This window comes from Dendrobates tinctorius, unplaced genomic scaffold, assembly GCF_039654945.1.
Source record: "Dendrobates tinctorius isolate UK_male_01 unplaced genomic scaffold, ASM3965494v1 ptg000315l, whole genome shotgun sequence".
Lineage (NCBI taxonomy): Eukaryota > Metazoa > Chordata > Amphibia > Anura > Dendrobatidae > Dendrobates > Dendrobates tinctorius.
Genome location: NW_027361982.1, coordinates 4701217 through 4727952, shown reverse-complemented (window position 1 = coordinate 4727952; position 26736 = coordinate 4701217). Strand labels below are relative to the sequence as shown.

Here is a 26736-nt window from a genome sequence, read left to right as displayed (position 1 = left end):
GCACAAACGATCTTAGCCAGATCGTATCGTTGTCAGAATCGTTGGTGCGTCGCTACGTGTAACGGTACCCTAACAATACTTTGGTCATACCATGTGAAAGACCTAATACAATTAGACTAACCCTCCATAAGAAGGTCTTTATCTAGAAAAGTGCAACATATTATACATGCATATAAATTCTGCTATACAGTGGGGAAAAAAAGTATTTAGTCAGTCAGCAATAGTGCAAGTTCCACCACTTAAAAAGATGAGAGGCGTCTGTAATTTACATCATAGGTAGACCTCAACTATGGGAGACAAACTGAGAAAAAAAAATCCAGAAAATCACATTGTCTGTTTTTTTGTCATTTTATTTGCATATTATGGTGGAAAATAAGTATTTGGTCAGAAACAAAATTTCATCTCAATACTTTGTGATATATCCTTTGTTGGCAATGACAGAGGTCAAACGTTTTCTGTAAGTCTTCACAAGGTTGCCACACACTGTTGTTGGTATGTTGGCCCATTCCTCCATGCAGATCTCCTCTAGAGCAGTGATGTTTTTGGATTTTCGCTTGGCAACACGGACTTTCAACTCCCTCCAAAGGTTTTCTATAGGGTTGAGATCTGGAGACTGGCTAGGCCACTCCAGGACCTTGAAATGCTTCTTACGAAGCCACTCCTTCGTTGCCCTGGCGGTGTGCTTTGGATCATTGTCATGTTGAAAGACCCAGCCACGTTTCATCTTCAATGCCCTTGCTGATGGAAGGAGGTTTGCACTCAAAATCTCACGATACATGGCCCCATTCATTCTTTCATGTACCCGGATCAGTCGTCCTGGCCCCTTTGCAGAGAAACAGCCCCAAAGCATGATGTTTCCACCACCATGCTTTACAGTAGGTATGGTGTTTGATGGATGCAACTCAGTATTCTTTTTCCTCCAAACACGACAAGTTGTGTTTCTACCAAACAGTTCCAGTTTGGTTTCATCAGACCATAGGACATTCTCCCAAAACTCCTCTGGATCATCCAAATGCTCTCTAGCAAACTTCAGACGGGCCCGGACATGTACAGGCTTAAGCAGTGGGACACGTCTGGCACTGCAGGATCTGAGTCCATGGTGGCGTAGTGTGTTACTTATGGTAGGCCTTGTTACATTGGTCCCAGCTCTCTGCAGTTCATTCACTAGGTCCCCCCGCGTGGTTCTGGGATTTTTGCTCACCGTTCTTGCGATCATTCTGACCCCACGGGGTGGGATTTTGCGTGGAGCACCAGATCGAGGGAGATTATCAGTGGTCTTGTATGTCTTCCATTTTCTAATTATTGCTCCCACAGTTGATTTCTTCACTCCAAGCTGGTTGGCTATTGCAGATTCAGTCTTCCCAGCCTGGTGCAGGGCTACAATTTTGTTTCTGGTGTCCTTTGACAGCTCTTTGGTCTTCACCATAGTGGAGTTTGGAGTCAGACTGTTTGAGGGTGTGCACAGGTGTCTTTTTATACTGATAACAAGTTTAAACAGGTGCCATTACTACAGGTAATGAGTGGAGGAAAGAGGAGACTCTTAAAGAAGAAGTTACAGGTCTGTGAGAGCCAGAAATCTTGATTGCTTGTTTCTGACCAAATTCTTATTTTCTACCATAATATGCAAATAAAATGAAAAAAAAACAGACAATGTGATTTTCTGGATTTTTTTTTCTCAGTTTGTCTCCCATAGTTGAGGTCTACCTATGATGTAAATTACAGACGCCTCTCATCTTTTTAAGTGGTGGAACTTGCACTATTGCTGACTGACTAAATACTTTTTTTCCCCACTGTACATATGTTACCACCAATGCTGTCATTTCTTTAATACATATACAATAACAATTGTTATAACCGTCTCAATTGCTGATAAAGCTCAAATTAATATAAATGTAATGAAATATATGTTCTTAATTTATTTATCCTTTTTACAAATCCTAATACAGACTACCCTTGACGTGATTTGACCTCCTTTTTATAATTTTGCATAACTAGAACCTTTTATATGGCAACAAACTTGTTCACAATTTTTCTTTAAGTTTAAAGACTGTTCTCTAATTTGTTCATTCTCTATATTTATCACAAATCTTAATGTCAATATTATGGAAACCAAACATTGACATTTGACCAAATTAATAATGAAAATTATTTATAGAATAATCGCCATATTGACCCTATCATTAAAACCTATCGGGCCTGTCGCCTGTGTGTCTAAAATCCATTTGGATTCTCGTCTGAGCAAAATTTTATTAAGGTTCCCCCCTTGTGGTGCCAATGATACTTTTTAAATTCCCGCAAAGGAAAGGACACTAGGATCCGTTCCGTGTACACTCCTAACATGACTAATCAAACGCGGGACCCCTTTACCTGTTTTATTGATTTAAAGTGTTCTCGAAATCGAACATATAGGGGATGCATTGTTTTACCGATATAGAAAAAGCGACATGGGCAAAAAAATCACGTAAACCACATGATCGTTTTGCATGAGATAAAATCTGACACTGTGTGTCTAAATGCACCCATCTGTAATGTGCGATCGATGCAATGATACCTACAATATGCACAATGCCCACACTTGTAGTTTCCTTTTGGGGTTCCTCTGTCTAACCAAGTATCCCGTTTTGTCATCACTCGATTCTGGACCAAAATATCCCTAATTCTAGTACTACGTCTGTTCGAAATCAGAGGACCTCTCGATACAATATCACTAATATCTTTGTCCTGTTCTATAATATGCCAGTTTTTTCTAATTATTGATCTAATTTGGCGATCCATAGGACCATATCGAAAAAAAAAAGTGAATCTTTTTTCTTTCTTACTCTGTCTTTGTCGTTGAGACAATATCCCTCTATTGTTGTCCTCTATTTGGGATTTCACTTTCTGAAGTGTAGCATCAAGCAAAGTACTCAGGTATCCCCGTTGTCTTAATCTGTTATATAATTCCCTAGATTGTCTCTCTGCTCCTTCTGGGGTATTATTTAGACGATAAACTCTTAAAACTTGGCTGTACAGCAATGCCTTAACTCTATGAGGAGGATGGAAACTATCATATCTTAAAATGGAATTGTTCGCTAACGGTTTCCTGTAAACTGGTGTGCAAATGATGTCACTTTTAATCTCTAATAAAACGTCCAGAAATTCTTAACTGAGCTCCCCCAAATTTGTGTGTGAAAATCATGTTCATTTAATTCACTTTATTTAAAGAATTAACAAAATCCTCAAAAATTTCCCGAGAGCCCTCCCAAATTACGAACACATCATCCACATATCTGAGGTACAATCTTATGTGTCTGAAAAACTCAGTGGCATTATATATGTATTTCTCCTCAAAGGCCCTTAAAAACAGATTCGCGAAAGTACATGATACTGGTGTACCCATTGCGGTACCTACATTTTGACGATACCATATCCGATCAAATGTGGAAGCATTGTGCGTTAATATGAAACTCATAGATTCACATACAAAATCCACAAAAATTTTTTCTTGTCCTGTAACATCAAGTATCTCCCTAATTGTGACTACACCCAATGTCTGGGAAATTCTCGTGTAGAGACTCTCTACATCTATGGAAGCTAAATGAAACCCCGGTTGCCACACAAACTCCTGTATTGCTTGTAAAAAAGCATTTGTGTCTTTTATGTATGACGGGATCTGAGTTAACAACGGTCGCAGTAGCCAGTCCACATACTGGAACAATGGCTCTGTTACTGATCCTATACCAGATACGATTGGGCGTCCTGGAGGACAGGTGGAAGATTTGTGGACCTTAGGTACGTGATACCAGTGTGGACGCATAGGAAACTCGGGTAATAATTTTTCTGCTTTTTTTTCGGAAATAGTGTGGTTACTAAAATATTTCCGAAGTAGGGACCTCAATTCTTTGATGTATCTAAATGTGGGATCTACTGACAATTGTGTATATGTCACTGTATCTGACAATTGTCGATGAGCTTTAGCACTTTTCTAGATAAAGACCTTCTTATGGAGGGTTAGTCTAATTGTATTAGGTCTTTCACATGGTATGACCAAAGTATTGTTAGTTTTGTCTCATCTAGCAATGGAATTTTTTGTCCGCCGGCAGATGGTCAATTGAAAATGTATGGTGTGTATGTATCATGCGTTTCACATGGTTTTAATTCACTTGTCACTTTAGACAACAGCTGAGGTAGGAGGAGAGATGGAGATGCGAGGAGCATATGAATCCGCCATTTCCTCCTACACTCTGACCCGTAGAAGCGCTTTGACAGAGCGAAATGGCCGTTGTCAGCCTCTCTGCACTTTTTACCCCTACCCCGACTTGACATGTAATTTTATCTGTCAATAAAACGAACATAATTCATCCCATGGAGTGCGACCATTTTCTTCTGTTTGGAGCTTAATATATATATATATATATATATATATATATATATATATATATATATATATATATATATATATATATATATATATATATATATTTATACACACAGTACAGACCAAAAGTTTGGACAAACCTTCTCAAAGCGTTTTCTTTATTTTCATGACTATGAAAATTGTAGATTCACTCTGAAGGCATCAAAGCTATGAATTAACACATGTGGAATTATATAATTAACAAAAAAGTGTGAAACAACTGAAAATACTGTATGTCTTATATTCTAGGTTCTTCAAAGTAGCCACCTTTTGCTTTGATTTCTGCTTTGCACACTCTTGGCATTCTCTTGATGAGCTTCAAGAGGTAGTCACCGGAAATGGTTTTCACTTCACAGGTGTGCCCTGTCAGGTTTAATAAGTGGGATTTCTTGCCTTATAAGTGAGGTTGGGACCATCAGTTGTGTTGTGCAGAAGTCTGTTGGATACACAGGTGATAGTCCTACTGAATAGACTGTTAGAATTTGTATTATGGCAAGAAAAAAGCAGCTGAGTAAAGAAAAATGAGTGGCCATCATTACTTTAAAGAAATGAAGGTCAGTCAGTCCGAAAAATTGGGAAAAACTTTGAAAGTGTCCCCAAGTGCAGTGGCAAAAAACATCAAGCGCTACAAAGAAACTGGCTCACATGAGGACCACCCCAGGAAAGGAAGACCAAGAGTCACCTCTGCTGTGGAGGATAAGTTCATCCGAGTCACCAGCCTCAGAAATCGCAGGTTACCAGCAGCTCAGATTAGAGACCAGGTCAATGCCACACAGAGTTCTAGCAGCAGACACATCTCTACAGCAACTGTTAAGAGGAGACTTTGTGCAGCAGGCCTTCATGGTAAAATAGCTGCTAGGAAACCACTGCTAAGGACAGGCCACAAGCAGAAGAGACTTGTTTGGGCTAAAGAACACAAGGAATGGACATTAGACCAGTGGAAATCTGTGCTTTGGTCTGATGAGTCAAAATTTGAGATCTTTGGCTCCAACCACCATTTCTTTGTGCGACGCAGAAAAGGTGAACGGATGGACTCTACATGCCTGGTTCCCACCGTGAAGCATGGAGGAGGAGGTGTGATGGTGTGGGGGTGCTTTGCTGGTGACACTGTTGGGGATTTATTCAAAAATTCAAAATTGAAGGCATACTGAACCATCATGGCTACCACAGCATCTTGCAGCGGCATGCTATTCCATCCGGTTTGTGTTTAGTTGGATCATCATTTATTTTTCAACAGGACAATGACCCTAAACACACCTCCAGGCTGTGTAAGGGCTATTTGACCAAGAAGGAGAGTGATGGGGTGCTACGCCAGATGACCTGGCCTCCACAGTCACCAGACCTGAACCCAATCGAGATGGTTTGGGGTGAGCTGGACCGCAGAGTGAAGGCAAAAGGGCCAACAAGTGCCAAGCATCTCTGGGAACTCCTTCAAGACTGTTGGAAGACCATTTCCAGTGACTATCTCTTGATAGTAACATATTTACAGTTTTTTGTGTTCTAAAGTTGTATTCCAATAAATAGATATTATGTTCTATCTAAATATCTTGATTATTGGATCATAGAAATGATTAAATGTCTGATGTTCACATTGTACTACAATAAATTTTTCACTTAAATATAAGCAATATATGTTGGAGTCAGAGTCGGTTTAAGGGAAACTGAGGAGTCGGAGTCGCAGGTTTGGCTTACCGACTCCACAGCCCTGGTTGTGACACATCTTTCTACTGTTCAGAGACACCTGCACAAATATAGCCTTCATGGAAGAGTCATCAGAAGAAAACCTCTCCTGCGTCTTCACTATAAAATTCAGCGTCAGAATTATCCAAAAAAAATCTTCATAAGCCTGATGCATTTTGGAATCAAATCCTGTGGACCGATGAGGTAGAAATAGATCTTTGTGGCCACAATGATGAAAGATGTGTGGAGAAAAAGGGCACCGAATTGGTGAGATTTTCTTCTCCTGAAATCATTAAGCATGGGGGTGGATCAATGCATTTGGGGTTGTGTTGCAGCCAATGCACAGGGAACATTTCATGGGTAGAGGGAAGAATGGATTTAATGAAACTTCCACAATTTCTTGATGCAAATGATAACACTATCAGTAAGAAAGCTGAATGTGAAAAGAGGAAGAGGATGGATTCTACAAATGGATAATGATCCTAAACACACGTCACAATCCACAATAGACGACCACAAAAGCTGAAGGTTTTATAAAGGCCCTCACAGTCCCCTGAGCTGAACATCAATGAAAATCTGTGACTAGATCTCAAAATAGCAGAGGATGCATACGCCCCAGGAATCTCATAGGACTGGGGGAATTCTCCAAGGAAGAATAGAGGAAAATCCCTCAAACAAGAATTGAAAGACTCTTGTCTGGCTACAAAAAGTGATTACAAGCAGTGATACTTCCAAAAGGGGGTGCTACTAGGTACTAACTATGCAGAGTGCACAAACATTTGCATCGGCCTACTCTCATTTTTAACCCCCAAGGGTGGTTTGCACGTTCATGACCGGGCCAATTTTTACAATTCTGACCACTGTCCCTTTATGAGGTTATAACTGGAACGCTTCCATGGATCCCGGTGATTCTGACATTGTTTTCTCGTGACATATTTTACTTTATGTTAGTGGTAAAATTTCATTCAAATAACTTGTGTTTATTTGTGGAAAAAAAAAATGGAAATTTGGCGAAAATTTTTAAAATTTCGCAATTTTCCAGCTTTGAATTTTTATGCCCTTAAATCAGAGATACGGCACACAAAAAACTTAATAAGTAACATTTGCCACATGTTTACTTTACATTAGCACAATTTTGGAACCAAAATTTTTTTTTTGTTAGGAAGTTATAAGGGTTAAAAGTTGACCAGCGATTTCTCATTTTTGCAACTCCATTTTATTTTTAGGGACCACATCACATTTGAAGCCACTTTGAGGGGTCTATATGATAGAAAATACCCAAAAGTGACACCATTCTAAAAACTGCACCCCTTAAGGTGCTCAAAACCACATTCAAGAAGTTTATTAATCCTTCAGGTGCGTCACAGGAATTTTTTGAATATTAAAAAAAAAGAACATTTAACTTTTTTTCACAAAAAAAATACCTCAGGTTCAATTTTTTTTTTTTTATTTTACCAAGGGTAACAGGAGAAATTGGACTGCAAAAGTTATTGTGCAGTTTGTCCTGAGTACGCTGATACCTGATATGTGGGGGGGGAACCACTGTTTCAGCACATGACAGAGCTCAGAAGGGAAGGAGCGCTGTTTGACTTTTTCAATGCAAAATTGGCAGGAATTCTGATCGGACGCCATGTCACGTTTGGAGAGCCCCTGATGTACCTAAACAGTGGAAACCGCCCACAAGTGACCCAATTTTGGAAACTAGACCCCCCAAGGAACTTATCTCGATATGTGGTGAGAACTCTGAACCCACAAGGGCTTCACAGAAGTTTATAACGTACAGCGGTGCAATTTAAAAAAAATCATATTTTTTCCACAAAAATGATCTTTTCACCCCCAATTTTTATTTTTCCAAGGGTAACAGGACCCTAAAAGTTATTGTGCAATTTGTCCTGAGTACGCTGATACCCCACATGTGGGGGTAAACCACTATTTGGGCACATGGCAGAGCTCAGAAGGGAAGCAGCGCCATTTGACTTTTTTGGCTGGAATTGAGATCGGACACCATGTTGCGATTGGAAAAACCCTGATGTACGAAAACAGTAAAAAAAAACCACAAATGACACCATTTTGGAAACTAGACCCCTAAGGAACTTATCTAGATGTGTGGTGAGCATTTTGAACCCCCCCAGTGCTTCACAGAAGTTTATGATGAATAAAAAAGTCGTATTTTTTTTCAACAAACATGATCTTTTAGTCCCCTTTTTTTTTTTATTTTCCCAAGGGTAACAGGAGAAATTGGATCCCAAAAGTTGTTGTCCAATTAGTCCTGAGTACGCTGATACCTCATATGTGGGAGAAAACTACTGTATGGGCACACGTCGGGGCTCGGAAGGGAAGTAGTGACGTTTTGGAATGCAGGCTTTGATGGAATGGTCTGCAGGTGTCATGTGCGTTTGGAGAGCCCCTGATGTACCTAAACTATTGAAACTCACTACAAGTGACCCCATTTTGGAAACTAGACCCCCTAAGGAACTTATCTAGATGTGTGGTGAGCACTTTGAACGCCCAAGTGCTTCACAGAAGTTTACAACGCCCAGGCGTCAAAATAAAAAAATCATTTTTTTCCACAAAAATTATATTTTTGCCCCAATTATATATTTTCCTAAGGGTAACAGGAGAAATTGGACCCCAAAAGTTGTTTTGCAATTTGTCCTGAGTAGGCTGATACCCTACATGTGGGGGTAAAACACTGTTTGGGCGCATGGCAGAGCTTGGAAGGGAAGGAGCACCATTTGACTTTTTCAACACAGAATTGGCTGGAATTGAGATCAGACACCATGTTGCATTTGGAGAGCACCTGATGTGCCCAAATAGTGGAAACCCCCCAATTCTAACTCCAACCCTAACCCCAACACACCCCTAACCCTAATCTCAGCCCTAACCCTAGCCCTAACCCTAATGGGAAAATGGAAATAAATACATTTTCTTTTAATTTTATTATTTTTCCCTAACTAAGGGGGTGATAACGGGGGGTTTGATTTACTATTTATGGCGGTTTTTATATTTGGCAGCTGTCGCATGCTAAAAGACGCTTTTTATTGTAAAAATAGTTTTTGCATCACCACATATTGAGAGCTATAATTTTTCCATATTTTGACCCACCGAGTCATGTGGGGTCTTATTTTTTGCGGGACGAGTTGACGTTTTTATTGGTATCATTTTCGGGTACGTGACATTTTTTGATCGCTTTTTATTCCGAATTTTGGGACGCAGAATGAACAAAAACCAGCGTGTCATGAATTTCTTTTGGGGGGTGCGCTTACACCGTTCCGCGTGCGGTAAAATTGATAAAGCGCTTTTATTCTTCGGGTCAGTACGGATACAGCAATACCTCATTTATGTCTTTTTTTTATGTTTTGGCGCTTTTATGCAATGAAAACAATTTCATATAAAAAATAATTTTTGCATTGCTTTATTCTGCGAACTACAACTTTTATTTTTTTGCTGATGATGCTGTATGGCGGCTCGTTTTTTGCGGGACAAGATGATGTTTTCAGCGGTACCATGGATATTTATATGCGTCTTTTTGATCGCGCGATATGATAATAAATCATTATTTTTTGCTTTGTTTTTTATTTTAAAAGGGGTTCGCTAAAGGGGTTAACTAATGGGACAGTTTTATAGGGTGGGTCGTTACGGACAAGGCGATACCAAATATGTGTACTTTTATTGTTTTTTTTTGTTTGTTTGTTTTTTTTATTTCCAAAAAATGAATTTATTAGGGAATATTTTTTTTTTTTTTTTTTTTTTTAATTTAGCGAATTTTTTTTTAAATTATTTTTACACTTTTTTTCTTTCTTTTTTTTTAACTTTATTACATTGTCCCAGGGGGGACATAACTGTCATGTGACAGATCGCTGATCTGTCACATCACAAATCACTGTGACAGATAAGCGATCTGTCACAGGCACTGCACTTGGCTTCCTCGTGCCTGCGCTTTGCAGGCACTGAGGAAGCCAGCTCCCTGCAGGCCCCTGAAGGTCCCCGTCGCCATCTTGGATTCGGGGACCTGCAGGGATGGAGCCCCCCACAGCAGCGCTGCACATTGCGCTGCTGTGGGGGGCTCAGGGAAGCACGGAGGGAGCCCCGTCCCTGCCGATGCTTCCCTTTAACCCCCGGTACACCGCGATCGTGTTTGATCGCGGTGTGCAAGGGGTTAATGTGTCGGGGGCGGTCCCCGACACATTGTGCCGTGTGTCAGCTGTGATAATCAGCTGACACCCGGCCGCGATCAGCGGTGCTCACCACGTGGGCGCCGCTAATCGCTGTGACGTACTATCCCGTCCCTGGGAATTAAGTCCCAGGGCACATGGATGGAATAGTACGTCACATGGCAGTAACTGGTTAATATATATTATATATTTGCCTAAAATGCAAACAAAATGTGTCAGCTGTAACTTTAGGCCTTTTAGACTTGCTTAACCGTTCACAATAACAGTAATTTTGAGCAGGGGTGGCCAAAGTGGGTATATATGGTTAATGATATGATGTATACTGCATACACAGTGGTATATACTGTATATACATGGGCCAGGAACGCCACTGTAGACATATGCTATATACATCGTGTACACACTCTGACTACACTGTATATAGAATATACTACACCTTCTGTATACTATACTATGGCCGTAACGGTCCTGCTGTATTCATGGTATAGAGGGTATATACCACACCCCCTGCTTACGTGCCGTATGCAAATCATATAGGTGACCTATAATACGCCGGTGTATTCTTGCTTCACATACTTTTACTAGCGATTTTACTAACTTTGAATTGGAGTGATATAATTCTTGTCCGTGTGGCAGTATACGGTCAGTAGTGTGGTGGCGTGGCGGTGTAGGTCTTTGGTGTGGCGGTGTACGATCTGTGGCGTGGCAGTATACGGTCTGTAGTATACATGTTTACCTCACTGGGAGTTGACGCTCGCAGTCTCTAGAGAGCGAGCACCATTGGGAGGAGTTTGCTATAATATCCTTGTGTGAGTCATGGCAGTCTATTTTTCTTGTAATTTGTTCACACTTACATTCAGACATGGAGGCGCGAGTAAGATCCTGTTCCCGGACGCCTCCTTTATGACTGTAGAAAGTCGGCGTCGTTGCCACCGTTCACCGTAGTGCAATGGGAGACGTTTGTCCTTGTGCGGATATTTACCGCCATGATAAACACAGGTGTGGAGATGCGTCCAGTGTCACGGAGGAGATTCCTCATGGTTCAATGAACAAATGCGGAATCACCGTGCGTACAAAAGGGGGCAGCGCTTTGGGCGGAGCCGGTGTCCGCTGCTGCGTCCAAAGCGCTCAGAATCCTGACCGTCCTGCTCTCTGAGAGGTACCAGCCATTAGGCCACTAATGGTGACATGTGAATATTTGCCACAAATTTGTTACAATGGCCGTCTCGTACCCATCGACACAATGTAAATACATCCAGGCTTTCATATGCGCCGTCCGAAAGAGAAACTGTCTCTGTGGTCCATAGTAACCAATCAGAGCTCGGCTATCACTTTTTAAACAGCTCTGGTAAAATGAAAGCTGTCCTGTGATTGGCTACTATGGGCAACAAAACTCTACGGCAGCAGATATAAACCTAAGCACAGGCTGAAGGGGATAAAACACATTTATTGATGTAAACCAATACAATAATGTAAGTATTGCCATACTATGGCTAGTTTCACACTAGCGTTTGGAGGCGCAGCGTTGGGCTGCGGACACTCGCCGTGAAGCTCCACCCCCTGCCGCACCTCCTCCGGTCAGCTCCGCCTATGGGCGCATGACGCTGCATGCAACCTGCGTACCCTATCTTTAGCATTTGGTACGCAGGCCGTGCGCAGATATGCTTTTGCCGGCGCATGCGTCCTTTTGACGGTGCGCTGGCCGCACCAAAATGCAACACGATGTCGTGCCCAACGTTGCCGTCTTGTGCCAATCTAGGGAGGCGGCCGTGATTCATGAAAACTGGGGAAGTAACTGAAAATGTATGAAGTAATAAAAACCCCATTTCTTATCTGTCTTCCATTTTTTTTTGTGTGTGTGATTTGTTCCAGTTTCCATGTTGCTCATCATGTGACGCGGACGTCAGTCAGAACATGTGATTACGGTACGGCGTAAAAGAACGAAAATGACAAAAGTGAGTGTCGGAAGATTGCATGATGGGGGTGGGAGTCGAGATGACGGCATATGTTTAGGGGTGTACGACCCATGTGGTGCCATCGGTCGTCCCTGCAGAGGGGGAGGCACAATGTTATTAACAAGGTATTCCCGTGACATCTATAGACGTCCGCTGACTAAGATTTCACGCATTTGTCCTGTTGGTACAGGTGAAATCCTCCAAAATAAAATTGTGCAATAAAGACAAGAATATAATCAAATATAATTCATATAAATTTATTAGCAATGTTCAATAATACAAATATATTTTAAAATGTTATAGCTAAAATAATTATGTAAACAGCTGATTAAATGGAGCAGTATAATAATATTGCTTAGAGGCCCAAATATATCAATATACCTTATTGCAATGTGATGACATGGAAACCCATAAAAATATAATATACTTGGTATATTATACTTATTATATTATAATTCTTTTAGCTGTAACATTTTAAAATATGTTTGCATTAAATATTGCTAATTTATATGAATTATATTTGATTATATTCTTGTCTTTATTGCACAACTTTATTTTGGAGGATTTTATGTTAATTGTGTGCGTGACAATTTTTTTGTTTATACAATTGGTTTCTTTTCTGATTATATAACTGTTGGTACAGGTTCACGGTTCACACTACTTGCTCACATTGGACATCACAGCCCGGTTGATGACGTGAGCGGAACCGGATTATCCTTTTAAGACCTTACACGGTGCTGTCATTACATGGCTTCATGTTATAAGTCACTGTATGGTGGTATTGGAGTACAATATGGCGGGATCTGCATATGCATTATGTATTCCTCTGGGTTAGTGTATGGCGGCACTATTTGCCATTGTTATTTACTCAGCATCACTGACTGTGACTCATTATTTAGTAGTATTGTTACATGTGCACTACAGTCATGGCCAAAAGTATTGACACCCCTGCAATTCTGTCAGATAATACTCAGTTTCTTCCTGAAAATGATTGCAAACACAAATTCTTTGGTATTATTATCTTCATTTAATTTGTCTTAAATGAAAAAACACAAAAAGAATTGTCCTAAAGCCAAATTGGATATAATTCCACACCAAACATAACAAAGAGGGTGGACAAAAGTATTGGCACTGTTCGAAAAATCATGTGATGCTTCTCTAATTTGTGTAATTAACAGCACCTGTAACTTACCTGTGGCACCTAACAGTTGTTGGCAATAACTAAATCACACTTGCAGCCAGTTGACATGGAGTAAAGTTGACTCAACCTCTGTCCTGTGTCCTTGTGTGTACCACATTGAGCATGGAGAAAAGAAAGAAGACCAAAGAACTGTCTGAGGACTTGAGAAACCAAATTGTGAGGAAGCATGAGCAATCTGAAGGCTACAAGTCCATCTCCAAAGATCTGAATGTTCCTGTGTCTACCGTGCGCAGTTTCATCAAGAAGTTTAAAGCCCATGGCACTGTGGCTAACCTCCCTAGATGTGGACGGAAAAGAAAAATTGACAAGAGATTTCAACGCAAGATTGTGCGGATGTTGGATAAAGAACCTCCACTAACATCCAAACAAGTTCAAGCTGCCCTGCAGTCCGAGGGTACAACGGTGTCAACCCATACTATCCGTCGGCATCTGAATGAAAAGGGACTGTATGGTAGGAGACCCAGGAAGACTCCACTTCTTACCCCGAGACATAAAAAAGCCAGGCTGGAGTTTGCCAAAACTTACCTGAAAAAGCCTAAAACATTTTGGAAGAATGTTCTCTGGTCAGATGAGACAAAAGTAGAGCTTTTAGGGCAAAAGCATCAACATAGAGTTTACAGGAGAAAAAAGAGGCATTCAAAGAAAAGTACACGGTCCCTACAGTCAAACATGGCGGAGGTTCCCTGATGTTTTGGGGTTGCTTTGCTGCCTCTGGCACTGGACTGCTTGACCGTGTGCATGGCATTATGAAGTCAGAAGACTACCAACGAATTTTGCAGCATAATTTAGGGCCCAGTGTGAGAAAGCTGGGCCTACCTCAGAGGTCATGGGTCTTCCAGCATGACAATAACCCAAAACACACTTCAAAAAGCACTAGAAAATGGTTTGAGAGAAAGCACTGGAGACTTCTAAGGTGGCCAGCAATGAGTCCAGACCTGAATCCCATAGAACACCTGTGGAGAGATCTAAAAATGGCAGTTTGGAGAAGGCACCCTTCAAATATCAGGGACCTGGAGTAGTTTGCCAAAGAAGGTCTAAAATTCCAGCAGAGCATTGTAAGAAACTCATTGATGGTTACCGGAAGCGGTTGGTCGCAGTTATTTTGGCTAAAGGTTGTGCAACCAAGTATTAGGCTGAGGGTGCCAATACTTTTGTCCGGCCCATTTTTGGAGTTTTGTGTGAAATGATCAATGTTTTGCTTTTTGCTTCATTCTCTTTTGTGTTTTTTCATTTAAGACAAATTAAATGAAGATAATAATACCAAAGAATTTGTGTTTGCAATCATTTTCAGGAAGAAACTGAATATTATCTGACAGAATTGCAGGGGTGTCAATACTTTTGGCCATGACTGTATATGTCAGTATACCATTTGGGGGAGGCTTAATAAAAGGGCCTGTACCAAACTTCATTCTACGTAAGGCCGTCACTGGTTGCATCCAGAATGGTGTCGTATTCTGTGGGAGCGACTATTGAGAAGGTATTATTAGTGCCAGGTTATAGCAAGAGATGAAGAGACAATCAGCCCGAGAGTCTACAACACCTGTATTTACCCCTTGCAAAAATCACCATCTAACCCTCCAACCTGTGCAAACCTACATCTCCATTTGTGTCTATCTCCAATTTTCCTCCTCTTCTCTCTCCTATAATTACGTTCTTATTCTCGTTCTCTGTCTCTTTCTCCAGATGTTTCACAGTCTCAATCTTTTCCTCGCGCTCTTGCTGTCTCCTGTCTATGGATCAGTGAATAACAGCACAACAGGTGAGATGCGAGGACACAGGACAAAGCTCCCGACGGGGCCGACAAGTGTCAGATCTGAGGAAAGTGGAACCAAGACATGATGTTATATGTCCTAGATGTCAGGACAAAGAGAGGAGGACCAGGGAGGGAATGGAGATGTCCAAATATACAGTTAGGTCCATATATATTTGGACAGAGACAACATTTTTCTAATTTTGGTTCTAGACATTACCTCAATGAATTTTAAACAAAACCATTCAGATGCAGTTGAAGTTCAGACTTTCAGCTTTCCTTTGAGGGTATCCACATTCAAATTGGATGAAGGGTTTAGGAGTTTCAGCTCCTTAACATGTGCCCCCCTGTTTTTAAAGGGACCAAAAGTAATTGGACAATTGACTCCAAGGCTATTTTATGGACAGGTTTGGGAAATCCCTTTATTATGTCATTCTCAATTAAGCAGATAAAAGGCCTGGAGTTGATTTGAGGTGTGGTGCTTGCATTTGGAAGGTTTTGCTGTGAAGGAAACATGCGGTCAAAGGAGTTCAGAGGAGGATCGGGGGGAATGGAGACGTCAGGACATGGAGAGGAGGACCAGAGGGGGGGGGAATGTAGATGTCAGAACATGGACAGGAGGACCGGGGTGAGGGGGAATAGAGATGTCAGAACATGGAGAGGAGGACCTGGGGGGGGGGATTGAATGGACAGATGTCAGGACATGGAGGAAAATGGAGATATCAGGACGGAGAGGAGGACCGGGGGTGAAGGGGAATGGAAATGTCAGGACATGGAGAGGAGGCCCGTGGGGTAAATGGAGATGTCAGGATGGAGAGTAGGACTGGGAGGGGGGGAATTGAATGGAGAGACGTCAGGTAATGGAGAGGAGGACCGAGGGGGGAATGGAAATGTCAGGACAGAGAGGAGGGCCGGGGTGAGAGGGAATGGAGATGTCAGAACATGGAAAAGAGGTCCGGAGTGAGGGGGAATGGAGATGTCAGATCATGGAGAGGAGGATTGAGGTGATGGGGAATGGAGATGTCAGAACATGGAGAGGAGGATTGGGGTGATGGGGAATGGAGATGTCAGAACATGGAGAGGAGGATCGGGGTGATGGGGAATGGAGATACCAGAACATGGAGATGAGGACCAGGGTGAGGGGGAATGGAGATGCCAAAACATGGAGAGGAGGGCCAGAGGGGGGATTGAATGGAGAGATGTCAGGACATGGAGAAGAGGCTCATGGGGGGAATGGAGATGTCAGGACAGAGAGGAGGATCGGGGGGGGGGGGGGTGGCAATGGAGATATTAGATGTCAGGACATAGAGAGGAGGACACAATGGGGGGGGGGGGGTTAATGGAGATGTTGGAATGTAGAAGAGCATGGGTAGATAGGGATATCTGGATGTAATGCTTTGCTGTGACCTCTTTTTCGTTGCAGGCTGCCGTATCATACACCCCCCTCGGGATGGGGGGATACGTTACCGGGGCCTGACTCTCTCTCAGGTAAAAGCCGTTGAATATCTCCCCGTGGATTATGAGATTGAATTTGTTTGTCGAGGGGAGCGGGAGATTTCTGGGCCAAAAGTACGAAAGTGCCAGCGGGACGGGACATGGACGGATATGGACAAACCTAGCCGCTGCCGTAAGTACAAGTCAGCAGATCCCTGCTCCGCTCCCCCACCATTCACTGCACCTAGTGTGTAACGCCAAGGGACATCTCCTGTCCTTGGATCTGGCTCTTCCACCTCCAGTCCTTGGATCTGGCTCTCCCACATCCAGATCCCCCACATCCAGATCCTACCCCATGTCTAGCGATATCGAGATGTCTGGGGTCCAGGGCTGGATGATGTGGAGAATACTCTCTGCCAGAAGGTGAGTAGGGCGGCGCTATATACCATATATGATATAGCATAGCTGTAGAGAAAGCTGGTACTGCACATCCAAAACTTATACATTGATCTAATACCACTAAGCAAGCAAAAGTCTACATAACTGAACATGAGGTTCTTGGTTTAATATTTGGATCAGACTGGATGAAGCCGCTGCCACGTCATGGAGATTCTCTGCGTGTCACTGACATTAAAGGTGCGGAGCTGTGCCACATCACTGCCTGCTTCCACTGCCTGCCAATGCTGTCTGCCACCCAGCATGGCAAGCGACCTGTATAAGTTTTAGAAGTGTGGTCCAGGGTTTCTCTAAAGGTACTGTCACACTTAACGATGTACCAGCAATCCCGACCAGCGATATGACGCGGTCAGGATCGCTGGTGCATCGCTAAGTGGTCGCTAGTGAGCTGCCATACAGGCAGATCTCACCAGCGACATCGCTGGGGACGGGGGTTGCTACTTACCTGTCACACCAGGCGATCCTGCGTCCTCCCGCCCGCGTCCACGCTCGTTGCTCGTCTCTCCACAGGAAGCGCCGCAGGAAGCTGACGACGGGAAACAGTCCTGAACGTTCTCGCGCGATCAGCGATAACCAGTGGGGGAGTGGGTCGCTGGTAAGTATCAGACACAGGGATATCGCTAGCAATATCGCTATAACGTCACAAGTTATAGCGATATTGCTAGCGATATCGCTTAGTGTGACAGTACCTTAAAGCTATGACTAGGGCTGTGCTCCCTCTGCTGGCTGATGGGGGGGGGGGGCTGTGCTCCCTCTGCTGGCTGATGGGGGGGGGGGGGGCTGCGCTCCCTCTGCTGGCTGATGGGGGGGCTGCGCTTCCTCTGCTGGCTGATGGGGGGGCTGCGCTCCCTCTGCTGGCTGATTGGGGGGGGGGGGGGGGCTGCGCTCCCTTGCTGGCTGATGGGGGGGCTGCGCTTCCTTTGCTGGCTGATGGGGGGGGCTGCGCTCCCTCTGCTGGCTGTTGGGGTGGCTGCGCTCCCTCTGCTGGCTGTTGGGGTGGCTGCGCTCCCTCTGCTGGCTGTTGGGGTGGCTGCGCTCCCTCTGCTGGCTGATGGAGGGCAGCGCTCCCTCTGCTGGCTGATGGAGGGCAGCGCTCCCACTGCTGGCTGATGGAGGGCAGCGCTCCCACTGCTGGCTGATGGAGGGCAGCGCTCCCACTGCTGGCTGATGGAGGACTGGGCTTCCGCTACAGCTATGACTAGGGCTGCGCTCCCTCTGCCTGCTCTGTGATGCTTCTGTATCTGTTTCTATGAACGTGGCACCATCTGCTCATCTTGCTACCCTGTTAGTGTATATCACCCATGTGGAGGTCGGGGGGCAGACTTTTTGCCTCAGTTTGGTCATTTAGCTCCTATGGAGACATTGTGTGTGTGTGTGTGTGTGTACATGAGAGGATTTTTAGACGTATGCGCTAAATGTAGGGAGAACGCAGTATGCGCAGCCCCCATCACCTTCTGCTTTTGTCTAATTTAAAGATTAAGTCTGAGAAATATAGATCTGCAATTAAATCTGTAAGGAATCCATGGTATATGTGTCCTGAGAGATAATCCATTTTCCCCTTACAAGGCTCAGATAAGATCAAGTTGTAAGGCAACTGTCTACAGCAGGAGTCTCCCCCCACCTGGGTCTCTAATCTTTAGTTGGAATAGTTCTGGTGATGTCACACAGCTAGGGGCGGTGTTATCCAGGAAGGACAGGTGATGTCACACAGCTAGGGGCGGTGTTATCCAGGAAGGACAGGTGATGTCACACAGTGAGGGGCGGTGTTATCCAGGAAGGACAGGTTATGTCACACAGTGAGGGGCGGTGTTATCCAGGAAGGACAGGTGATGTCACACAGCTAGGGGCGGTGTTATCCAGGAAGGACAGGTGATGTCACACAGTGAGGGGCGGTGTTATCCAGGAAGGACAGGTGATGTCACACAGTGAGGGGCGGTGTTATCCAGGAAGGACAGGTGATGTCACACAGCTAGGGGCGGTGTTATCCAGGAAGGACAGGTGATGTCACACAGTGAGGGGCGGTGTTATCCAGGAAGGACAGGTGATGTCACACAGTGAGGGGCGGTGTTATCCAGGAAGGACAGGTGATGTCACACAGCTAGGGGTGGTGTTATCCAGGAAGGACAGGTGATGTCACACAGTGAGGGGAGGTGTTATCCAGGAAGGACAGGTTATGTCACACAGTGAGGGGCGGTGTTATCCAGGAAGGACAGGTGATGTCACACAGCTAGGGGCGGTGTTATCCAGGAAGGACAGGTGATGTCACAGTGAGGGACGGTGTTATCCAGGAAGGACAGGTGATGTCACACAGTGAGGGGCGGTGTTATCCAGGAAGGACAGGTGATGTCACACAGCTAGGGGCGGTGTTATCCAGGAAGGACAGGTGATGTCACAGTGAGGGGCGGTGTTATCCAGGAAGGACAGGTTATGTCACACAGTGAGGGGCGGTGTTATCCAGGAAGGACAGGTGATGTCACACAGCTAGGGGCGGTGTTATCCAGGAAGGACAGGTTATGTCACAGTGAGGGGCGGTGTTATCCAGGAAGGACAGGTGATGTCACACAGTGAGGGGCGGTGTTATCCAGAAAGGACAGGTGATGTCACACAGTGAGGGGCGGTGTTATCCAGGAAGGACAGGTGATGTCACACAGTGAGGAGCGGTGTTATCCAGGAAGGACAGGTGATGTCACACAGCTAGGGGCGGTGTTATCCAGGAAGGACAGGTGATGTCACACAGTGAGGGGCGGTGTTATCCAGGAAGGACAGGTGATGTCACACAGCTAGGGGCGGTGTTATCCAGGAAGGACAGGTGATGTCACACAGCTAGGGGCGGTGTTATCCAGGAAGGACAGGTTATGTCACACAGTGAGGGGCGGTGTTAACCAGAAAGGACAGGTGATATCACACAGTGAGGAGCGGTGTTATCCAGGAAGGACAGGTGATGTCACACAGCTAGGGGCGGTGTTATCCAGGAAGGACAGGTGATGTCACACAGTGAGGGGCGGTGTTATCCAGGAAGGACAGGTGATGTCACACAGCTAGGGGCGGTGTTATCCAGGAAGGACAGGTGATGTCACACAGCTAGGGGTGGTGTTATCCAGGAAGGACAGGTGATGTCACACAGTGAGGGGCGGTGTTATCCAGGAAGGACAGGTGATGTCACACAGTGAGGGGCGGTGTTATCCAGGAAGGACAGGTTATGTCACACAGTGAGGGGCGGTGTTATCCAGGAAGGACAGGTGATGTCACACAGCTAGGGGCGGTGTTATCCAGGAAGGACAGGTGATGTCACACAGTGAGGGGCGGTGTTATCCAGGAAGGACAGGTGATGTCACACAGTGAGGGGCGGTGTTATCCAGGAAGGACAGGTGATGTCACACAGCTAGGGGCGGTGTTATCCAGGAAGGACAGGTGATGTCACACAGTGAGGGGCGGTGTTATCCAGGAAGGACAGGTGATGTCACACAGTGAGGGGCGGTGTTATCCAGGAAGGACAGGTGATGTCACACAGCTAGGGGTGGTGTTATCCAGGAAGGACAGGTGATGTCACACAGTGAGGGGAGGTGTTATCCAGGAAGGACAGGTTATGTCACACAGTGAGGGGCGGTGTTATCCAGGAAGGACAGGTGATGTCACACAGCTAGGGGCGGTGTTATCCAGGAAGGACAGGTGATGTCACAGTGAGGGACGGTGTTATCCAGGAAGGACAGGTGATGTCACACAGTGAGGGGCGGTGTTATCCAGGAAGGACAGGTGATGTCACACAGCTAGGGGCGGTGTTATCCAGGAAGGACAGGTGATGTCACAGTGAGGGGCGGTGTTATCCAGGAAGGACAGGTTATGTCACACAGTGAGGGGCGGTGTTATCCAGGAAGGACAGGTGATGTCACACAGCTAGGGGCGGTGTTATCCAGGAAGGACAGGTTATGTCACAGTGAGGGGCGGTGTTATCCAGGAAGGACAGGTGATGTCACACAGTGAGGGGCGGTGTTATCCAGAAAGGACAGGTGATGTCACACAGTGAGGGGCGGTGTTATCCAGGAAGGACAGGTGATGTCACACAGTGAGGAGCGGTGTTATCCAGGAAGGACAGGTGATGTCACACAGCTAGGGGCGGTGTTATCCAGGAAGGACAGGTGATGTCACACAGTGAGGGGCGGTGTTATCCAGGAAGGACAGGTGATGTCACACAGCTAGGGGCGGTGTTATCCAGGAAGGACAGGTGATGTCACACAGCTAGGGGCGGTGTTATCCAGGAAGGACAGGTTATGTCACACAGTGAGGGGCGGTGTTAACCAGAAAGGACAGGTGATATCACACAGTGAGGAGCGGTGTTATCCAGGAAGGACAGGTGATGTCACACAGCTAGGGGCGGTGTTATCCAGGAAGGACAGGTGATGTCACACAGTGAGGGGCGGTGTTATCCAGGAAGGACAGGTGATGTCACACAGCTAGGGGCGGTGTTATCCAGGAAGGACAGGTGATGTCACACAGCTAGGGGTGGTGTTATCCAGGAAGGACAGGTGATGTCACACAGTGAGGGGCGGTGTTATCCAGGAAGGACAGGTGATGTCACACAGCTAGGGGCGGTGTTATCCAGGAAGGACAGGTGATGTCACAGTGAGGGGCGGTGTTATCCAGGAAGGACAGGTTATGTCACACAGTGAGGGGCAGTGTTATCCAGGAAGGACAGGTGATGTCACACAGCTAGGGGCGGTGTTATCCAGGAAGGACAGGTGATGTCACACAGTGAGGGGCGGTGTTATCCAGGAAGGACAGGTGATGTCACACAGGGGCGGTGTTATCCAGGAAGGACAGGTGATGTCACACAGTGAGGGGCGGTGTTATCCAGGAAGGACAGGTGATGTCACACAGCTAGGGGCGGTGTTATCCAGGAAGGACAGGTGATGTCACACAGCTAGGGGCGGTGTTATCCAGGAAGGACAGGTTATGTCACACAGTGAGGGGCGGTGTTATCCAGGAAGGACAGGTGATGTCACACAGTGAGGGGCGGTGTTATCCAGGAAGGACAGGTGATGTCACACAGTGAGGGGCGGTGTTATCCAGGAAGGACAGGTGATGTCACACAGCTAGGGGCGGTGTTATCCAGGAAGGACAGGTGATGTCACACAGTGAGGGGCGGTGTTATCCAGGAAGGACAGGTGATGTCACACAGTGAGGGGCGGTGTTATCCAGGAAGGACAGGTGATGTTACACAGTGAGGGGCGGTGTTATCCAGGAAGGACAGGTGATGTTACACAGTGAGGGGCGGTGTTATCCAGGAAGGACAGGTGATGTCACACAGTGAGGGGCGGTGTTATCCAGGAAGGACAGGTGATGTCACACAGCTAGGGGTGGTGTTATCCAGGAAGGACAGGTGATGTTACACAGTGAGGGGAGGTGTTATCCAGGAAGGACAGGTTATGTCACACAGTGATGGGCGGTGTTATCCAGGAAGGACAGGTGATGTCACAGTGAGGGGAGGTGTTATCCAGGAAGGACAGGTGATGTCACACAGTGAGGGGCGGTGTTATCCAGGAAGGACAGGTGATGTCACACAGTGAGGGGCGGTGTTATCCAGGAAGGACAGGTGATGTCACACAGTGAGGAGCGGTGTTATCCAGGAAGGACAGGTGATGTCACACAGCTAGGGGTGGTGTTATCCAGGAAGGACAGGTGATGTCACACAGTGAGGGGCGGTGTTATCCAGGAAGGACAGGTGATGTCACACAGTGAGGGGCGGTGTTATCCAGGAAGGACAGGTGATGTCACACAGTGAGGGGAGGTGTTATCCAGGAAGGACAGGTGATGTCACACAGTGAGGGGCGGTGTTATCCAGGAAGGACAGGTGATGTCACACAGCGAGGGGCGGTGTTATCCAGGAAGGACAAGTGATGTCACACAGCTGGGGGCCGGTGTTATCCAGGAAGGAAAGGTGATGTCGCACAGTGAGGGGAGGTGTTATCCAGGAAGGACAGGTGATGTCACACAGTGAGGGGAGGTGTTATCCAGGAAGGACAGGTGATGTCACACAGTGAGGGGCGGTGTTATCCAGGAAGGACAGGTGCTGTCACACAGCTGGGGTTGGTGTTATTCAGTAAGGACAGGTGATGTTACACAGTTAGGGGGCGGTATTATCCAGGAAGGAAAGGTGATGTCACACAGTGAGGGGCGGTGTTTTCTGGCAAGGAAGTGTTAAATGTATAAATCTGAAGTGCAGAAATGTCATAATGTCATAGGGCAGTGTTATTTTGGGGAATACTTGTGATGTCAGTCAGGGGGCGGTGTTTACTAGTTAGGCCTGGTGATGTCACTGTCCATCCTGAGTCCCATACTCTTCTGATGTAAAGCGTACCATCCCTGCACTACTATACATGGATATCGGTGGGGGGCAATCGCGTTTCTGACCGTAAGGCCCCCTGGAGGACGTCCGCTGTAGGTTGCTCCGCTGCCGTCTAAATTTATAGTGTTGGGCCTGGCTGGGCTTTGCCCCGGCTGCTGAGCTCCGTGCACTTTTCAGTGAATGGCGGAAGTAGCACAAAAATGGCGTAAGTTAAAAAAACAAACAAACAGGAAAACCTGTTTGTGCCGTCTGCACGCCTGTTTTCTGGCCAGTCCGGCTTGTAGCGCTGGCCTGCGACCCTGCTTCTCCTCGGTGCTCATGGCTCCTCTTCTCTCCGCAGTCCCCACTTGTCCTCGGATGCACTTGAAGCTGGAGAATGGAGACGTAGAGCACAACATGGCGGGACGTGTTCCGATAGAGGGGACGAACGTCCGATTCAGATGTGACCCCGGCTTCTTACTGGTGGGATCCAGCCATAGCATGTGCACAAAGTCCGGGAAGTGGGACCACCCCAAACCCACCTGCCAAGGTGAGACACGGAAGAGGCGTGATGGAGCGAATATGAAGGGTTAATCTCAGTCTGTCCATTGCATGTGGAACTTTCTTGTACACTTTGTATCGCGATTACCCACTCTTTTTCAGATCTCCACTTGCTGTCAGGGAACAGATTTTAGTTATCAACCAAAGTTTAAAAATCTCTTCAGATCAATTCAGTGACCGCAATCGGAGATGTTGGAAACTGTTTCCATTTTGTAAAGTTCTAGAATTTTATTTTTTGATTTATTCTTTATTTTTCCAAAGCTGCAACAAATGTCTTAAAGGAGCCGCTCCGTGTAACATGGAGGCACTGTTATGCTTAGAGCAGGGCTGCAGGGGCGGAGCATGACACAGCGAATCAGGAAACACAAAAGGGAGAGCTTCGCCCCTGAGGACTAACATTAATCATGTGACACTGCAGCTGTTTTGCCCAGTGTGTTCCTTGTAGGGACAGCTTTGACATATGGGGCCTAGAAATAGTATTCACCCCCCATATAAAAGTGAGTCCAATTAGATTTTTTTTTTTTAAATTCCTGAACATAAAGATCTTTTCAGATCGATCTGCGCCATTTACTGGACCTGAGTGTAAAACTAATCACTCCCTTAAAGCCAGTACACGGCAGCTTTCAGTTTTCCGTCAGAATTTTGTTTTTTCAGCCTCCGTGTTTTCTGCATTTATGCTCGCTACATATTATTTGTGCCCCCCACCCCCTGTGATGCTGGGACTCCTGCCCTCACCCTGATACCCTCCCCTGTCCTGGCACTGGTTGTCCTGTTAAGTTCTCTTTGGATTTGGTGGTTTCTCTCTGCCCTCTGGTGGTGAATGCAATGTTCTGCAGCCAGTAGTTCTGTCTATTATGGAACTACAAGTCCCAGTATGGCGATTCATCCAATCCCTCATATGTGCGGCTCCAGCCACTATCTCCAGACTGAAGAACAGCAAGAACTTATGATCTGCCGTCTCAAGACAATGGCGCATCTAACAGTCCACAACCAGGACGGGATGTCTGCAACGCTGGTGAGATAAAGGGGTGGAGTGGTGCCCTGGTCGGCTAGTGGGGGCTGACACTTGTACGGAGAGGGTCACAGTGCAGGTGTAGAAGCTGCACTCAGGTCCTGGTGGTTGTGGGGCCAGAAGGCGACATAAGGAGATCACATTATCCATGGGGCCCTGCTACTGGCGTTGCATTGGGAACCATTAAGCTTTAGGAATTGGGACCGACACTTGGGAGAGGTGGTGAGGGGGGCAGCTTGGCTTCTGGGTGGGGGGCAGTATGGCTGACACTTTTGGGTGGAGGGGATAACGTGGCTGACACTTGTGGGAGATGGTGAGCTATTGGCTGATGTAGATAGAGAGGGGGCTGTGTGGGGGACACGTGTGGGTGGTGATGGGGCAGTGGGGGACACGTGTGGGTGGTGGTGGGGGAAGTTTCTCAGACACTTGTGGTTGGTGGTGGGGCAGTGACGGTCACAGTATGGCTGTTGACTACATCTTGGTACCATTCTAAATGATTTATGTGAATCTCTGTTTTTGCAGTGCACATACAGTTAGGTCCATATATATTTGGACAGAGACAACATTTTTCTAATTTTGGTTCTAGACATTACCACATTTGGTCCCTTTAAAAACAGGGTGGCACATGTTAAGGAGCTGAAACTCCTAAACCCGTCATCCAATATCAATGTGGATACCCTCAAATGAAAGCTGAAAGTCTGAACGTCAACTGCATCTGAATTGTTTTGTTTAAAATTCATTGTGGTAATGTCTAGAACCAAAATTAGAAAAATGTTGTCTCTGTCCAAATATATATATGGACCTATCTGTATCCTGGGAGTCCTGCTGCTGAGACTCCCACCGATCCTGAGAGTGGTATTGAGCATGTGCCCCACTCTCGGGATCAGTGGGGATCTTCGCAGTCAGACCCCCAGTAATCATATTCATCATCTCTCCTTGTGTATAGAGAATCCCTTTTAGCTTCATATCCCATAGGAGACGGGAATAGAAATGCGTTACCCCCTGAGACCACCCGCAGCATTCACTATTCCTACCAGTTATTAACCCCCTCAGCTCAGAAGTCTCAGATTTGGGTTCCAGGGGTGAGAGTCATCGAACACTATGGCGGCCTCCTGCAGACCCTCATCTCCTCCTCTGTGTGGATGGCAGGTGAGTGACCTTGGAGGAAATCTTACACTATCTGATCCACGGGGGCTGACGGGGTCGCACTTTATAAGACCCCTGCATATCCGGTGTGTGGCTCACTGGTCACCACTGTCACCGACCCTCAGTACTTTCCCGTCTCTTCTCATCTAATGAGAATTTCATCGACTTTCTGTTATATTTTGTTTTAATCTGTCACCATTTTTAAGATCTCTGTGTGAGTATTATCTGACCTGAGCTTTCAGCCAGGATAATGGGGGTTGGAGTTATTCTGGGAGGTGTCGCCCTCCTGCACATCTCTGCAGTCACCACTAGGGGTTGCTCTGGTGTAAGTTTTGTGACTTATGTGATCAATTTTCTTTTCCAGTTTATTATTTTGCAGCAGCAATAAAACTGATGTCAGCCGTCGTCTCGTGTTTTCACATCTTTACACTACATAAGTGCACAATATATACAGTATATTCACCTGTTATACCACGCCTGCCTAGGATGATGACTCTTCCAGATCCGGTGAGTGCAAAACTACAACTCCCAGCATGCCCCACAGCCTGTGTTTTAAGATGGCATGCTGGGAGTTGTAGTTTTGCCTTGACCGGGAAGCTCCAGGTTGCTGCAATAAAAAGGCGTGTAGTAATCAGATTTAGGCCGGGG

The 26736-nt window shown here is 45.8% G+C and overlaps 1 protein-coding gene across 1 annotated transcript in view; it reads left to right on the top strand.

The window, feature by feature from the left end:
* The window catches only part of GABBR1 (gamma-aminobutyric acid type B receptor subunit 1), a 134994-nt gene that overhangs the window by 4189 nt on the left and 104069 nt on the right, over positions 1-26736 (top strand). The window contains exons 2-5 of the mRNA XM_073561300.1: positions 12124-12206; positions 15091-15166; positions 16581-16784; positions 23731-23919. Coding sequence (XP_073417401.1) covers positions 12198-12206; positions 15091-15166; positions 16581-16784; positions 23731-23919 — 478 coding nt within the window. The 5' untranslated portion in view covers positions 12124-12197. The remainder of the gene's footprint in view (positions 1-12123; positions 12207-15090; positions 15167-16580; positions 16785-23730; positions 23920-26736) is intronic.